This window comes from Leucopleurus acutus, assembly GCF_964270905.1.
Source record: "Leucopleurus acutus genome assembly, chromosome: Y".
NCBI lineage: Eukaryota > Metazoa > Chordata > Mammalia > Artiodactyla > Delphinidae > Leucopleurus > Leucopleurus acutus.
The window spans coordinates 9427326-9445708 of NC_139164.1; the positions used below are offsets into that span (position 1 = coordinate 9427326).

Genomic DNA, 18383 nt, shown 5'->3' on the forward strand with positions numbered 1-18383 from the left:
ACAGAGTAGCAGAAGTGTATTCCAGAGCAGGAGACAGCTCGGGTGATTTCCAAGTAGGATAACGTCGTGGGCCTACTCTATACTTGATTCCTCCTCTTGTCAGCGCAGGGCCTGGCGCTCTAAAGATTCCATTTTCCTACCGGAACCGCCCCCAGTGTGTCTCACTTTCTCTAGCAGCGGGAAGGCACTAGCTGTGGGCTACGCCTGCGCAGTCGCGGGGACGGAGGGGAGCGGTCGAGCTTGGGGGATGGGGAAGTCGTGAAGCCACCTGCGCAGCCGTTTGCTTGCCAGTAAGCGTGGCTGCCTGCGGAGCTCGCTTGAGTCGTCTGTTCGGAGTCTGCAACTACTAATTTCTTTCGGCACCTCGGAGGATTACCTGGCAGCGCCACCAACACCGGAACCCAGTTGGAAACGCTGAGGTCTTAGTTACCGCCATGCCCAAGAATAAAGGTAACGCCTTGGCTTCCGAAACCATGGTTTTGCTCGGCTTGGTGTCGTTGGCAGTGACTCGCGGCGGTGGTAGTTCTTCCTTCTCGTGCTTGGTTGGTGTCTCTGAGTGGGAATCTGTTGTCGGGACAGGAGCTGGGAAGCGACTCCTATCTCCCTCCCACTTTGCTCGCGTTGCTATACAACCGACGCCATTATTCTAAGGGCCTCTAGACGGAGAGTGTAAAATTTGTTCCTGGTTCACGGCAGGCTAACTAGCGGCGCGTCACGAACCTGGAGAGCCTCACCTGGGCCGCCTGGCCTCTCCGGCGTTGGGCCCTTCCCAGGACTGACCAGGACCACTTTTCAACCAGTGATTCTTGCTTTTGTGACCGTTAAATCTTCGTACATATTCTCTTTGTGGACTGTTGGTGAAGACATTGCTTCTGTGTAAACACTAGGTGAAAGCTTGTGACGTATTTAGGTTCATCTCTGCCTGTTTACTTTCCTCCTTCCGTCACAAACTTGAACATTCTTGTTTACAAGGTATGTTATACATTTACAAAAGTTTTCAGCCTTCTTTTCTCATAGCATAGATTCTGGTAGTAAATATTTCTACCCATCGTTATTCTGAGGCAAACCGTTCACGAATTATCACATTCGACAATAACGTTGCTTGGAACTTCCAAAATGGGAGTCCTAACCTAAGTAAAGCAGAGCAGTCGGACCGTCACTCCTTAAAGAAGTTTTCCTTTCTAGAGACCTGAGTTCTGTCATTTTTAATCTCTACAGCGCCTCCTAGGAAACTATAAGGGCAAAGAAGGCAGCATAGCACCACATTTCACAGTCTACAAGAAATGTCCCTTTATTCATTCTTGACACTCATATCTACTGTGTCTCCTTTCTACTTAACCGCTTGCTGCACGGATTCTGCTTCATTTTCTCTTTGTAGCTGTCGCCACTTACTTTGCCTTGCGATACTTGGTCACAGCTCTTTGCTTGCCCTGTTGAGTTCACTGCTCTCTGTGGCCCACAAACCAGCTCACAGATTGTTTTTCTAGCAAGTGTTTTCCTGCTAATTATTCAGTGCAACAGTAGGGTTGTCTTTCTAACCATATGTTCGGTAAATTAGATAAGGCTTATACCAGTGTTTTCCTTATGTATATAATTCATGATTATCTCACGAATAACAGTACATTTCAAAAAATATCTTGTTTCCACCCGTATTTCTAGTAATGAAGTTTCAGCCTCCCTCACTAGATTGTATATTCTAAAGGGAATAATACCTGTTTTATGAATCTTGGATTACTACAACTTGGCACTTATTGTATGTCTAATAAATTTTTGTTAACGTTGTCTTCCTATGCTTTTCTCCATCTTTAGGAACTTAGATAGTAAGTTCCCTCCTTTTGTAGGACTTTTAAACTAACTGATGCCTAAGTAAGATCACATCAGAGAATATCTGCAAATCACATCTGATTTTTTATTAGAAATTTTAATTAGAGTAGAGTTGATTTACAACATCTGATTTAAGGAAGAGATCTGTGAAATTTGCCTGAACTTAGTTTTAGAAAGAAAGATGAACTATCTTTCAGTATCAATATTGATATTGAAATATTCAGTATCTGTATTGAATACAATACATTGTTGTATTCTCAGTTCTTTCAAAAGACAATTTTAAATGGATTTTATTACTTGATAGTAAAATAAGGGGGTTTTAAGGTATGGTTAATATAGACTAAACTCCTGGAAATTATACTTCTGAATTTAAGAATTACAACATACCTTCAGTTAAAGACATCTGTGTACCTCTCTGAAATCTCCTTTCTTCCTCTCTTTCTGGAGATAATCATCCTGAATTTGATATTTCAATCTGTGTATGTAAAACCAATCTGTTATTTTCTAGGTTACTTAGTTGAAACCTGTTGTTAGGACTCCTGAATTTTTGAGGTGAAGTTTAGTAATGTAGAAATAAAACTCTACAGATATTTTTTCTTCATTTGAAAATTCAAAAACCCTGTGAACATAGTGTCAGTGAAGGTTACCCAAGTAAGAATATAAAATTACTTTGGACCATATGTTGAATAACTTTTGCTTTACTCATGTGGCTTGTTTTCTTTAGAAATCTTAGAAATCCATTCTTAAATCAGAAAAAAAAACAACACATCCTCTGACCCACTTAAGAACATTTGGGGTAAGATGCTCCTACCCTTTAAAGACATCACTTTTTTCTTCTTTTTTAAAAAAATTATTTTATTATATCTTATTTCTGACGGCGTTGGGTCTTCGTGGCTGCGAGAGGGCTTTCTCTAGTTGCAGTGAGTGGGGGCTGCTCTTCATTGTGGTGCGCAGTCTTCTCACTGTGGTGGCTTCTCTTGTTGCAGAGCATGGGCTCTAGGCGCATGGATTCGGTAGTTGGAGCATGCAGGCTCAGTAGTTGCAGCCCGCAGGCCCTAGAGCCCGCGGGCTTCAGTAGTTGTGGCGTGTGGGCTCAGTGTTGTGGCTCACAGGCTCTAGAGCACAGGCTGAGTAGTTAGTTGTGGTGCACAGCTTAGTTGCTCTGCGGCACGTGGGATATTCCTGGATCAGGGATCGAACCCGTGAACCCTGCACTGGCAGGCGGATTCTTAACCACTGCACCACCAGGGAGGTCCCTCTTTTTTTTCTTTTTTTTTTTTTTTAATACTTCCAGGAAATCTACATTTTATTGAAGCATTATGCCAAACTAAGGACATAAGATTTTTAAATTTTCATTCATTTAGAAATATAGGAACTACTCTTGGTTTATGTGAAAAACTGGCAAACTGTGATATATAACTAAGTAAGCAAAGCAGGTATTACCCTTGTCCTAGCAGAGCTTCCAGTGTATTTTGAAGTTCTGGCATGTTTTATATCTTGAAATAAACACTTTTTTCCCTCTTGAATATCTTGAAATAAACACTTTTTTCCCTCTTGAATGATGTGTCCTTAATGTATAGGATAGTGAATCCAGATACGTCAGGGAATTGTGAAGACCACCTACCTTTTAGTATAGCACAGCAATGTGAGGCTGCCCCAGCAGGTAGAGGGTGCATTCAAGAAGATAGATGTCAGTTTTTACAGTGCCAGGTGCACATTTTAAATTCTGTTTGGGATTTTTGTTTCAAACACTTCCCATGGGTCCCTTATTACTATCTGTCACAGCCTTTCTCCCATCTATTGGAAATGGGTGCTCTTGCATAGGTTTTGGAATGGGAATAAAATGCTATGAAGAAGTAGCCTAATTCCTTGATTATGTAGTAGGAAGTTTCACAAGGAAATAATGTTATAGTAGAATACATTAAATTTTAGTGAAAGTAAAAATTCAAAAGTACAGCTAAGTATGATTTTAAATCTTTAGCATGATATGGTTGTAGCAGAGGGCTAGATAATAGTTCTTTGCTGATGGTAGTATAAGTGAATATACTTATAAGAAGTCTAAGGAGGTGGATACATAACCTTTATCCTGGAAATTCTACTTCTATAAATTTATCCTAAGGCACTTGTTTGTAGGATAATCTCAACTCAGCCTTACTAAATAACAGTAAAATATTAGAAGTAACCAAAATAAAGAATTAAGTTTACTCTGTTAAAATGTTCATCTTATTCTATTGTTCAATTGACATGAAAAGTCATGCAAAACAAATTATTGAGTGGGATTAAAATAAGTTGTAGAAGAGACTATACGGAATACAATTTTAATTTGAAAGCATGGACAATAAAATGTTAATAGTTATCCCTGTTAATGGGATTTTTGTTCTCTCTACTTCCGTATAAGAAGTAGTTTTATATCAGAAAAATCCAAATCTAAATGTCAAAGTAAGATATGTGCTTGATAATATGTTTATCTGGTAAGGGATTTAAAAGAAAACCTTTGACAAATTGTAATTATTGGGTAACCAAATTAGGTTAAATTTTAAAAATCTTACTTAGAGTTCTGTTAATATTGTACTGCTCTTTAAATGATAATTTTTTTTACTTTTCTGTTTTTATAAAGTTTAAAGTCTTATTTTAGCTTGTTTCAAGTTTAGTTTGTAAGATATTATATAGATAATTACACTTAATTTTTTATTCACTTTTTAAATCAATTAGGTAAAGGAGGTAAAAACAGGCGCAGGGGTAAGAATGAGAATGAATCTGAAAAAAGAGAATTAGTGTTTAAAGAAGATGGACAAGGTAAGAATTTTGAAGTTATTAATGTCTTTTTTTAATAATATGAATTCCAGTCTTTAACCTAAAATGGATCTTAGTCACAATCCAGAAGAGTTGCTTTTATTCATTTATAGTACCCCACACTTCTTCAGAATTTGTCTATTGAATAACCCATTGTATACTATTTCTGATAGAGGATTAATTGGTGGCATTTCTGTAAACATAGTTTTCTTTGTTCTATGTGGAAAAGCATTATATAAGTGAGAGTGAATTTCAGGGTTTAGAGCAGAGTAAGGGTGGCTGCCAACACTGAAATTTCCTACTCTAGTGTAATAGTGGGTAATGTTATACATTATTTAGTAGAGTATGACAAATACATCCAAGACTATCAGACCCTCACTACTCCAGTGCCGCTAGCACACGATCATAAAATTTAATAAAACAACTGATAATTGTTGACTGACTTTTTAAGTAAGTGCAGACTAAAATTAAAAATGAGTAAACTAAATTGACTGAAGCAGTTTTTTCCTTTTAAAAGTTAAGCCTACAGAAAAGTTGGAATATGAGTACACCAAACTCCCATCTATTCTTTACCTAGATTCACTAGTTTTTAAAGTTTTGTTTGTGTATTTATTTTCTCTTTGTATATGTACATGAAAATTTTTACTAACCTTTTTAACTTTCTTATTAGCAGATACAGTTATATACAGTTACAGACTTTAGCCCTAAGTCCTTCAGCATGTGTCTCCTAAGAACAAGGGCTTTCTCCTGCATAGCTACAGTAGAATGGTCACTAGAAATTTAACCTTAAGATTATACTGTTATTTAGTAAGTACTGTTTTTTATGGTAGCCACTAGCCATGTGTGGCTATTGAAATGAATTGAAATTAAATTTTGAGCTATCAATGAACATATTGTTTAATTCAGATATATAATTTTCCCTCAATGGAAAAATTCTACTGAATATTGCTGACCTAGTGTATAATCTACATTCACATTTCTCCGTTTGTTTTAGTAATTTCCAGCACTTTATTAAAAAACTGTGTACTTATTCATGCCATACTGCAAGCCACTAGAAAATCAGCATCTTTATTAATTATATGAAAACATGTTGTCTGGCTAAAGATAATCAGTTACTTAGCCTTCATAGTGTCTCCTTACATTAGAAGTTTGTTTTCAGGGCCAATTTTTAAATTCTTTTCTCTCTCATTTTCTCCCATGTTGAAGAAGAGCTGAGCAGTAAAGCTAGGTTCATTGGCCTGTGGTGAAAGGGACTCAACTTATCAGCTCCACAGTGTAGATCTCATTTACCTCTCAGTGTAATTATAAATAGTCCAGGGTCTCTGTGATGTTAGTCCTTAGAAGAAATTTAGTAGTGTGAAGGTTTTATATTAATTACCTGTTTCTTTCTCCTTACTCCCATGCCTGCTTTTGTCATTTAAATCTAGAAGAGATTGCTCCATACTGGCTAATGCTTATATCAGTGTTTTCAACTTCTGTAGGGTTTTATTTGCTCTAAAAATAAGAGGGTAAAGTATATAAGCATAGCTGGAAAAGGCTATAGAAATGGTTCAACAGATGAAGTGTGGTCTCATTTTCTTGGATAAGATTATTATATGTCTCTTTCAGATAGCTCTCACGTGGTAGAATACTTAAAATTTTCACTGAACAAGCCTTTCTTTTTAAAAAAATTACGGTTTGATCCAAAGTTAGCAGTAAAAGTGAAGTTACCAACTTAATATCAATTGTTACATTTTAAGAAAAATTAAACAGTATTTTACAGTTTTTTCTTTTGTTTTTTTTCCTCCCTAAGAATATGCTCAGGTAATCAAAATGTTGGGAAATGGAAGATTGGAAGCAATGTGTTTTGATGGTGTGAAGAGGTTATGTCATATAAGAGGAAAATTGAGGAAAAAGGTAGGTATGGAGATTTATTTTACTTTAATACAAAATTTACCTTTTAAAAACTTGGCTCTGCTTTAGATAATATATGGGCCAAGCGACTCATTTTTGTGAGTTCCCGAAGACTTCAAAAATAGTGATTTATATGGCAATCTAAATACATAAAATTATAGAAGATCCGTGATAACTTTCATAATAGAGGATTATATTTACAAAGAATTATTTGCTTCATCTATGTTGGATTTATGCCAGAAATGTATACTATTGAGGAAACAATTAGATTCACTCTATAAAACAAATGATGTAGACTCTTAAATGTTATGCCATGAAAGAAACAAAAAAAGCTGGAGAATTGTTTTAAGATTAAAGGAGACTAAAGTAATTGCTAATTAAATATAGTATGTGTTCCTTGGTTAAGATTTTGGTTTGGGGGAAACAGCTGTACATGATATTAGGAAAATTTGGAATATGTTAGATCATAGTTTTTAGTAGTTCAGGCGGATTTATTGATCACATTGTTTAAAAGTTCCTTCAACACTAATTTTTTTATTTAAAAAATATATTTGGTCTGTTAAGTCGTTCTTTTCCAATTAATGGTGGGATTTGGTCCTGTATTTATGTAGATTGGTGACTGGGTGGCTGTATTTGTGTAGGTGACTGATTTTCATATATGTTAAATAACTAAATATCTCAGGAGTGATTTGTGATTAAAGGTCTTTCATTTACCTGACAAATAATGATGTTTTTGTAATTTTTAAACTCTCAGGTAATTGAAATAAAATAATTATGTATTTTTAACATCCTAAAATAGAAAATTTGACACAAACTGTATACTATAGCTTTTTCTTAATATACTGTAACTATAAGTAGAGTCTGTCTCACACACGCATGTGTACACACACACACCCACAGTATACTATATTCTATAGGTTTTCCCTATTTCCTAGTAAATACGTTTTCCACACTGGGTGAATAGTACATATTTTTTGTAGGAAGAATGGTTTAACATTGCACTCTATAACTTGTTTTTATTTTGAATATAATATACAATAAATTTTATTTTATAGGTTTGGATAAATACCTCAGACATTATATTGGTTGGTCTTCGAGACTATCAGGTAACAATCACATTTAAATTTGTAGTGCCCTTGTATTTAGTAAGTCGTTAATATTTAGAAGATGCAATAAAAGCATATTTAAGCAGTCCTAGCTAATTATGACTTCTCACCATTCTGTCGTCAAAATTTATTAAGGTCCAGTTGTATTCAAGACTATAGGATATACCTTGTTTGGGATAGTTCCCATGACTGATTAAATGATACATGTGTTTTGTGGGAAAACTGGTTAGTACTGTTTTTATTTTAAATATCATGTGCAGTAAGTATTCTCTTATAATTTTGGATAAATACCATAGACCATCATTCTGTCCTCATTCATTTATTTTATTATTATTACTATTTTTTTTTTTTTGCGGTACGTGGGCCTCTCACTGCTGTGGCCTCTCCCGTTGCGGAGCACAGGATCTGGACGCGCAGACTAAGCGGCCATGGCTCACGGGCCTAACTGCTCTGCGGCATATGGGATCTTCCCGGAGCGGGGCGTGAACCTGTGTCTCCTGCCCTGGCAGGCGGACTCTCAACCACTGAGCCATCAGGGAAGCCCCTGTTATTATTTTTTAATATTTATTTATATTTTATTTGGCTGCGTCGGGTCTTAGTTGTGGCAGGTGGGATCTTTGTTGCCACGTGGGGGATCTCCGTTGTGGCATGCAGGATCTTTTTTTAGTTGTGGCACGCGACCTCTTAGTTGTGCCATGTGGGATCTAGTTCCCTAACCAGGGATCAAACCTGGCCACCTGCATTGCGAGCACAGAGTCTTAGCCGCTGCACCACCAGGGAAGTCCCGTGTCCTCATTCATTTAATGTTCAGTTGTATTCTAGGCATTGTGCTAGATATTCAGGGGTTATGGTTCCCAAATGTCAGTCAGTGAAATATTTATTGGTGCAGGCTGATTTGTTCACTGTTCTGTAGTGAAATGAGAAGATATGCACGTTTTGTATGGTGTTTTTCACATAGCTAAATTATCCATTTTCCTTTCCTTTTTTTTTTTTTTCTTGGCTGTGCTGCAGCTTGAGGCTCTTAATTCCCTGACGAGGGATTGTACCCATGCTACTGCAGTGAAAGTGCTGAGTACTAACCACTGCACCACTGGGGAACTCCCCTCCATTTTGCTTGTTAAATATATTTTTTAAAATTACCTTTTGTGAAATAAGAACAGTAGTATATGATGGTGGTTTTTATTATGTTCTTACTCATCAAAACAAAAATTTAGTAATTTTATGGCGGCGTCCCAATTACTATTTTATTTTAAAATTTAGAGGTCTCAAGTCCAAGTTTGGTAAACCACTATTCTAGATGATGCAGCTGAATAAGTCAAACCTTCCAATCTCCAAAAGGGTTTTTACAGTTGTATAGTAGAAGGATAAGACATGCACTCAGTAGTTACAGTACAAACTATTTTTTAAGTGTATGTTATAAATTTGAGATGAACACTTAGAAAAGAACATGATAGTTGCCCTCTATGATGTCAGCCTTCAGACTATATATGCATTGTGAGCCTGAAATTCATCTGATTTCTATCGCACCCATCATCTGTGTTTAATTTGTTGTGAGTGAAATGATTGCTGTCTCTATTATCAGGTCAAGTTTTTCATAGATATCGGTTGGGTCTAACTGGTTTGTAAAGTTTCAGTCTTCTTCCTTGTTGATTTTTTACATGATCTGTTTGTGATTGAAAGCGGCATTTTGAGGTCAATTAATATGCTCTTCATTGCCATAATTTTTATTTTTTAAAATAATCCGTATCTCTTGATTTTCTCTATTTAGTGAAATATTCTGACAAAGTTTTTTTGACATGGTTTCTTTTAGTTCTTTAAATATATTTATAGTAACTGATGTAAAGTCTTTGTTAAGTAAAACTTCTGGGTTTTCTCAGCAACAGTTAGTAATGACTTCTTTTCTTGTGTGCGACCACCCTTTCTTATTTCTTTCTGTGTCTGATAATTTTTTTGTTGAAAACTAGAAAATTCAAATATAACATGGCAAGACTGGAAGTTAGATTTCTTCTCGCAGGGTTTGTTCATCCTGTTGTTTGTTGAGGGATTTTTCTGAAACACATTCTGTATGGTCTGTATCTTTTTCTTGTGTGTGGTCACTGAATGCTTGTTTATCTTAGCAAACAGCCCATGTGTGAGATTTCATTAAAACCAGTAAGCCTCCCAGCTTTTGCATATGGAATCTGTGCATGTTGGAGCATACCTTCTAACACTCATCCAGGCAGTAATACTCTCTTATTCTTAATTTCATGCTTGTGCAGAATTTCAGGGTCACTCAGAACTGGGAGATTAGGACCTTTCCAGATCCTTGATGAGTTTATGCACAGCCCAGATTCCACATATGAGTGAGATCATACAGTATTTGTCTTTCTTTGTCTGACTTATTTTTTATTTCTCTTAGCTAACTGCCCTCCAGGTTCATCCATGTTGTTGCAAATGGCAGGATTTATATATGTTGGATATTAATCCCTTTTTGGTCATATCATTTGCAAATATTTTCTCCTATCTAGTAGGTTGTCTTTTAATTTTGTTGATGATTTCCTCTGCTGTGCAAAAGCTTTTTAGAGTGATGTAGTTCCACTTGTGGGTTTTTTGCTTTTGTTGCTTATGCCTTTGGTGTCATATCCATAAAACAGTTGCCAAGATAAATATCAAGTACCCTTTCTTTGTTCTCTTTCAGTAGTTTTATGGCTTCAGGGCTTGTGTTTAAGTCTTTGATCTATTTCAGGTTAATTTCAGGCAGTTTTTGGTGTAAGAAAGGGGTCAATTTCATGTAAGTATTCAGTTTTCCCAATCCTATTTATTGAAGAGTGTCTTTTCTACACTGTATTGTCTTGGTTCCCTTGTTAAGAATTAGTTGACCAGTTTTGCAAAATTTTATTGCTGGGTTCTCAATTCTCTTCCATTAGTCAACAGGACTCTTTTAATGCCAGTGCCTTACTGTTTTGACAACTGTATTTTGAAATCAGGAAGTGTGATGCCTCCAGCTTTGTACTTTCTCAAGACTGCTTTGGCGATTTGGAGTGTTTGTGGTTCCATATAACTTTATCTGTCTGTGAAAAAAAATGCCACTGAAATTTTTATAGGAATTACGTTGAATCTGTAAATTACTTTGGGTAATATGGACACTTTAGTAGTATTAATTATTTCAGTTCAAGAATGTGGGATACATTTCCGTTTGTGTCTTCAGTTTCTTTCATCAGTATCTTATAATAGTCAGTGTATAGATCTTTTACCTCCTTGGTTGAATTTATTTCTGAGTATTTGTGTTCGATGCTATAAATCGATGCTATAAATGAGGTTTTCTTGATTTCTTTTTTAGATAGTTCATTACTAGTTTATACAGACATAACTAATTTTTGTGTTGACTTTATAACCTGAAACTTTACTGAATTTGCTTCGTGTATCTATTTTCATGAACTGGATCATATATTGATAGTCTTTTTTAATATTCTACAATAAAAACTTGTTAATTTGTCCATAAAAATATATCATTTTCATGTCCATTTTCTTGGTTTAACTTTATATAAACCCCCAAAGTGGAGAGAACAGTTATTAATTCCCAGTTTAATTCTGTTTTGTGGACAGTGAAACCACAATTCTTAAGGGATTCCTATTCTAACATTAATGTGGTAGCTACGAACAGCTCTTCTGATTCTTAATCTTTTGCGAATAATTACATATCCTTGCTATTCAAAGTAATCCAAAGATACTAGCAGCATCACCACCATCTGGAAGCAAGTTAACAGGTTATTAGCCCGATCTTATATCTACTGAGTCAGTATGAGAATTTTAACACAATCCCTGTGTGTTTTGTGTGCACATTACAGTTTGAGAAGTGTTGGTTTATATTACATTGCAGTTGCATCACTGTGATGATTTCAGTTGCCTTTCTTGAGGTCTTTTCTAGGTTAATTGTCAGCATTCAAACTCATTTTTTCTTCCGTAAATGACTCATTCTTTAAAATGGAGAAACGTGAACATTTTAGGGCAGTAGTTCTGAGGGATATTTGCCTCAGAAACACCCAAAAGAGCTTTTTAAATACAGATTTTTGGACTTTACCTCAGGTCTGTCAATTTTCAGGAGATATGGTTATCTTTTTAAAGTTCCACAAACAATTCTAATAGGTAAGGTACCCTAAGAACCACTGTTTATAGAAAGGCTTATTGATTTTCTTGGGTAATAATACCGCTTGCAGTTTGAATTATAGCGTGGCCAAGGACCACATTGCATCTTTTTCTCTTTTTCTTTCCTCCCCGCTCCCCTTTTTTTCCTTTTTTCTCTTTATTTTATTAAAGTGAATTCTATAAGTAATTCTTCTAGGCTATTCATTATTTGAATGCAAACTTCTTGACAAGGTTTTTTTTTAAAGAAGATAGAGGGAAGGTGAAGAAAAACAGAGAATTTGTAATGGAACAGTGAGTTTTCTCTTAGTGTGTTTAATTAGAAAGTAATTTATGAGACAACTGATGATATTTTGGCATAACCGGTTTTGTTGGTTACTTGTTATTCTCCAAGGATAACAAAGCTGATGTAATTTTAAAGTACAATGCAGATGAAGCTAGAAGTCTGAAGGCTTATGGCGAGCTTCCAGAACATGGTAATTAATGTTAAAGTTATTACGTTTCCCTGTCTTACAGTAATATTAGCTTGTTAGTGTTTAGGTGAAGCAGTTTTGACAGAATTATCTCTTTTACATATTTTTTACATATGTGATTAAATTAGCTTTAAGTATGTATATCCTTCAAAATATTAATAATTTAGTAATAAATTGAATTCTCTTCCTAATAAATGTTCTTTTGGTGGGGAGTGTAAAAGTTTATAAACTCTGGACTTGTATATAATATCTATTAAAAGTATACATTAGTTACAGTGTTTTAAACAGTTCTTAAGAGATGATCTGTCTTCAGCTAAATGAGGGCAACAGTTATGGTACTTGTATTGATTTTTATAGAAAACAATGTTCAGTTTCACTTAGCATAGTACTATCCCAGAGAGTTTTGTGGAGTGTGTGTGTTTTTAACAGATACTCCTTTTATTTCTTAAAGGAAAAAGTATTGCATTCTTACTGTAGTAAACTTGAAAAGATTAAAGTAAATTTCTAGTAACGTAAAAGAGGCAATATAATAAGCTCACATTTTTAACTTGGAAGCTATTTTATTTGATTTACTTTACTCCATTGCATTTTATTATAAAATTATGAGATTTTTGAATAAGCATGAAACTTCTAATGAAATTATTGGCCTTTTAAGAAATAATAAGATATCTGGAAATCAGATCAATACTTTGTTACTTTTGTTGCTTAGGAATAAGCATGATTTGAATGTTTTTCTGACTGATTTGCTAAGTCTATCCAGTGGTTAACACTCATTTGGTTAGTTATCCAATGGTTGGTGAAGTGGATGTTCTTAGAAGTTTATACATGCCAAGGGTAAGTTGTTAACATGTACAAGCCCTTTTTGAAGCATACTTCAGAAATATAATAGCTACTAAATTAGTGTAATTAGAGCCAGCCTGCCTTACTTATATCTTTTTGAACAAAATAAAATTATAGTGCATATACTCTTCATTGTAATGACTTTGCAGTAAACTTCTGGAGGTTTCAGTGTGAATTTGCGTTGTGTGATGAGTTGTTTGTAGGAAGATTTTTCTTCAAATGAAATGGTTGAATTGAAGACTACTTATAAGAGTCTTGTATAGTTCAGTGTTTTAGTATTCTTTACTGTTTCAGTATTATTTCTTTTAGTAGGCAATCCACCTAGTAACATCTTGATTTTATATATATGAGTATATTGTTACTGTGTTTTTAGCAAAAATTAATGAAACAGATACCTTTGGTGCTGGAGATGATGATGAAATCCAGTTTGATGACATTGGAGATGATGATGAAGACATTGATGATGTAAGTAGTGGATGAACCTGTGGTTTTTTGATTGTTTTGTTTATGAAGGTAATCAGATCTTTACTTTTAATCTCAGAATGTTGAACACTTAAATTGAATATATTTTGAGACTTATCCATAAATTTGAATATTCATTAGTATTCAGAAACCCTCTAGTCAGACTTCTTAAACTTTGAGAAACCTTGTAATTCTTGAAACTCTTCTTTCTTTGAAACGATCAGTTAGCTTTGACAGTGGGTACTCCATAATGATAGCTTACTGGATAAGAATGTCTACAGTGATAGCTATTAAGTTTAGCAGACAGCTTTAAAAAATATGCCATCTCCCAAGTATGTTAAAAGAAGAAAATCATGTTTAAGCCAACTTGCTGAAGCATTGAACTTGCAATATTCTCCAAAGCCTTAAAACGGAGGCGTGTTGCCTATGTATTTAGAGGTTGCATGATTTTATTTGTCATATATCACTGTTGGCCAAACTCTTGATTTGGAGTTTGTGGAAAAAGGTTGTTTTTCTTAGTAATAAAACAGTGAGAGTAAGAGTGTTAAATGCCTAACTGTTCTCCTGTTACTATATTTACGTGAAATTCGCCCTGATTTTCTTGAAATTGCATGTTAAGTAATTGGGATGGTGGTATGGCTTACCACCATCAAGCTTACCTCCAGTCAAGCTTATTAGGCCATTTTTTTTTTTTGTAACTCTGTATTAAAAGTGTAGTTTAGAAACAAAAAGTCCAAAAATATTAGTGTTTTATTGGATACGAAGGTGAGATTTTAGAATACCTAGAGTATTTGTTCCTGACAAAGATTGTGCAGCACAATTAGCCAAGTTTTTCAAGAAGAAAAGATTCACAATCTTTCAATGACCAACATCTTTATTAAGAGCATTTTCAGACAGAGAAGTTGAATTTTAAATTGAAGTGAACAATTACCCAGAAATAGAAAATGAAAAATGATTAGAAAAATATTGTTCTAATGTTTTTAAATATTTTTTACATTATACTTTTCCTATCAGAAGGTCCAAAATTTTGACGTAACTGTTTCAGTTTGCATTATTTATTTATGATGCTTTTGTCATTGTCTGTTATATGTTTGTGATTATAAATTATGTAAATGCTAAAATGAGCATCTCAAGTCTGCTAAATTGTGGCTGAAAAAAAAATCAGTTAGCTGTGTTTTCGAAAATTGAAGTCCCAGTTTTATGAATCAGAGTTACAAATCGGAAGTTCTATAAACTGATCATATAAGAAGAAAAAATCCAGTAATTGAATAAATTCTGTTTAATGACATCTTTGTAGCATAGGTGGTCTCTAATGCTGACAACAGATTTCTTAGAAATGCTGTTCTCTCTATTTAACTAACATTTTGTTAGTTTCAGAGAATTTTTGTGGCTCAATTAATACTTTGACAGTAGAACTGACAGTTATTTTCTGTGGCAAGAATGTAAAATGCAACAGTTGTGTAGTATATTAACAGAGACTTGAACGTTTTGACAACTGAGCCGGAGTTGAAGGCTAGGAATATAACCAGAGTGAATGCTTGAATACCCAGCCACAGAATTAAGTCTTCTCTCAGAAGAAAAAGAAAACACATTTCTGGATCTATGCCAACACTTTCTTTGGTGCTGTGTCTAAGCAGCCTTGTTGGAAAAGAAACTAAAGACAATGGTGATTAAAAGAATTTGTGTTATTTTGAATACTTTGGTTAGGTTTATGTTTATTACCTCTCAGTCCTACTTTTTCCAGAGTCATTTTGCCAGGTGATTTACTTGTTTCACTCCTATGATTAAGTTGACTCAGAGAAGAATTTGGTTTAGTACCACACTTCTGTCATTCTTAAGGGAATTATACTTCCCCATGTCTGTTCCCAGTTCCAAAACAAAAAGTCTCTGATCACTAGCATGAAAGGAAAGAATGAGATGCTAAACTTTATTAAGAATAGGCTGCATAACATCGAATGTTCTCGTAGAGATTTACTGACAACAGACAGGAATTGAGAAAGAATCTGGTTGGTATACAGAATTTTTGTTCAAGGATTTATTTTCCAGATAGTCTAAGGGGGTCCTATATGCAGTATTGTAAGAATTATTTTTTCCATTGATCTGATGTTCTTTTCACTTAACAGATCTAAAGTGAACTCAAAGTTTCTGAGGATTGTTCTACAGTTTGAATTTTGGTCATCACCTGTTAAGAAGAATAAAACTTCATTCAGCATGAATGTAGTTTAAGGCACACTGATTTATTTTCATTGTTTTAAAGTATTTATTATATTTGTATAAAAAACTGATGAAACTGAATTATATTAAGTAAAATGTTAACACTTTGTTCTTTTAATGTGATGGAACTTAGGGGTAGAAGATCACAATATCTGCTGTTAAAACAGTGGGAAGAAAGAAAGAAGAAAAGAGATGCCTTCCCCACTGTGATTACTTTACTTCCAGTTAATGGATGTTTTGAATAAATTGCCTTATTGTTGTAGACTGTGATAAGCCCTAGTTCCAACTAGTCTGTTTACAGAGTCTTTCTGTATGTTCCGGTTACCTAGATGGTCTCCTGAGATTTTTGATAAAATTTAAGGAAAGCAGAAATCTGCATTTGAAGTCAAGAAAAGGGGCTATTTTCAGATATATGTAGCCATGTGTATTTTTATATACTAATTTTGGTAACTTGTGTATTCTTTTCATCATTTTATGTTGCCACCATCATAATAAAAGGATTTCCAAAATGCAGTTTTTAGAATACAGGTTTGAGTAGTAATTTTGAATTTGTAAGATTAGTAGTTGAAAAAACTCTATTCTAGGTAATACTCAATTTTCTTAACGTTGAAAGTTTTGATGTATTTGTTGACAGTGTTTTTACTCAAGTAAGACAACTTTTAATGGTAAAATAAGTAGATTATTCTTTACTATACAAAGTAGATTGTGTATGTTTTTTCATTGTCAAAAGTCATACATTGTAACCCATAGTTTTGAGTTTTATGAAAAATTAAATTACAATGTATAAATGAAAATCTAATTTCATAAACAATTCTATAAGCTAAGTCTTTCTTAAACTATCCCTTAGCTGAGATAAGGGAAAGGAAGGAACCACAGCTAAGAAATACAATAAAATGTTGCATTGAGTATATCTTGGCCTTACTTTGTGTTACTGGTGTATTTTTATGTGCGTTCCAATTTTTTTGTGTTTATATTTTACTAGGAGTTTAGATCACAACCTTTTTTAACGTTTTGTTTTGAAGTTATCAACTATAGTAAGATGAAATTAAGGGCAAGGCTAGTTAAACAGCCTCAGTTAAATTTTATACAACTTTAGTAAGAAAAGATTCATCAGGTAATTTGTGAAACATATTTTTTGTCTGAGAATTTTTCAGCAGTGAAAATGAATATACAGGGAATACGCCTTTACCTGGTTTCAGTAATATAACTAAGGGGGATAAACCTTCATATGGTTTCATCTCACTTTGCTCTAATTTTACTTCCCAAGTGTGAAAACTCTAGGTTCAAAATCTAGGTTCAAAATCTGAGGCCAGAATATGTACATAATTAAATCTAAGAAGAAGAGAAGCTTCACAGATGTGGTTTGTGGTTCTTCATCTGTGAGTTCCTGAACACTTACCTAGGTGATGAATGTGTTTGAGACTAAGGACTAGTTTTTAATAATCTTAAGAAACAAGCTTGAGAAGGTGACTTAGTGGTTGTCTTCATGGGCAGTCAACTAGTCTTTTGTACATAAAGGTATATTAAGTTTACATATCTTCAACATTTTGCCAAAAATATCAGAATCTGCATATGTGATACAGTTCATTGTAGGTAGAGAACCTACTTAAAAAGCTTTTCTCTTGACTTCCTCAAATAAATATGGTTTGTCCCAAGATTTACTGTACTCCCAGTTTGTGTTTGCTAGTTGTTGTGGTCTGATTATGTCCTTTGAAAATTTGTATATTGAAATCCGAACCCCTAAAGACGATGATATTGGCAAGTGGGGCCTTTAGGAGGTCATCAGGCACCAAGGAGGAACTCTTACAAATGTGGTCACTGCTTTTATGAAGGGAACCTCCTAGGGTTCTTCTGCCATGAGAAGACAGAGCAAGAACTCAGCAGTGTGCAGATCAAAGGAGAACCTTCACCAGAACTCTAACCATACCAGCACCCTGATCCTATACTTCCAATGTCCAGAATTGTGAGAAATTTCTGTTGTTTTTAAACCACCCAATCTGTACTATTTTGTTACAGCAGTCTGAATGAAGTAAGATACTGGTAACATACTTTTTTCTTGCTATTTAGTACCAGTGCAGCATAGTGTTTCATCTTGAGTTGGATCGAAGATGTAGCTTATGTGCATTTTCCCATGGAATTATTTTGATACACATTATTAGAAATTTTATAGATTTGTTGTTTTGATAATATTTCAAATAACGAATGAAAGGAAGAAAAACTTGTTACATTCTTTGATAACCACAATACAGTCACATAAACTGTGTCTCGAAAGGAAATCAAAATGTTTGAAAGCCAAGAAAAGTAACCTTTTTAGTCAGTCCTACATATTTGTGGGTTCTGCATCCATGAATTGAACTGTGGATCTAAAATATTAAAATAATTCCAGAAAGTTCCAAAAAGCAAAGCTTGAATTTGCCACATACTGGCAACTGTATACACACTATTATTATTCTATTTACAACTGCATAGTATTTACATTGTATTAGGTATTGTAAGTAATCTAGAGATTCTATGCCACTTTATGTAAGGGATTTTATGTTCTTAGATTCTGACAACTGGGGGGAATCCTGGAATCTTCAGGAGATACCAAGGAACAGCTGACTATAGTGATGTGGTACTGATTAACTTTTTGTATAGTAAATTTGGTAGGGTTGCA

At 34.5% G+C, this 18383-nt stretch overlaps 1 protein-coding gene across 2 annotated transcripts; it reads left to right on the top strand.

Annotated features, from left to right (window-relative positions):
- Positions 1-263: 263 nt before the first annotated feature.
- On the top strand, positions 264-17710 carry LOC309978912 (eukaryotic translation initiation factor 1A, X-chromosomal-like). Of its 2 annotated transcripts, XM_082865586.1 has the most exons (7): positions 264-450; positions 4537-4620; positions 6410-6513; positions 7566-7616; positions 12133-12214; positions 13425-13516; positions 15637-15748. In XM_082865586.1, exons 1-7 carry the CDS (start codon positions 435-437, stop codon positions 15640-15642), a joined length of 435 nt encoding a protein of 144 aa, XP_082721712.1. In that variant the 5' UTR covers positions 264-434; the 3' UTR covers positions 15643-15748. The 2 variants fall into 2 exon arrangements, with proteins under 2 accessions (XP_082721712.1, XP_082721711.1); XM_082865585.1 differs by lacking the exon at positions 12133-12214 and having other exon boundaries at positions 15637-17710.
- Positions 17711-18383: the final 673 nt, after the last annotated feature.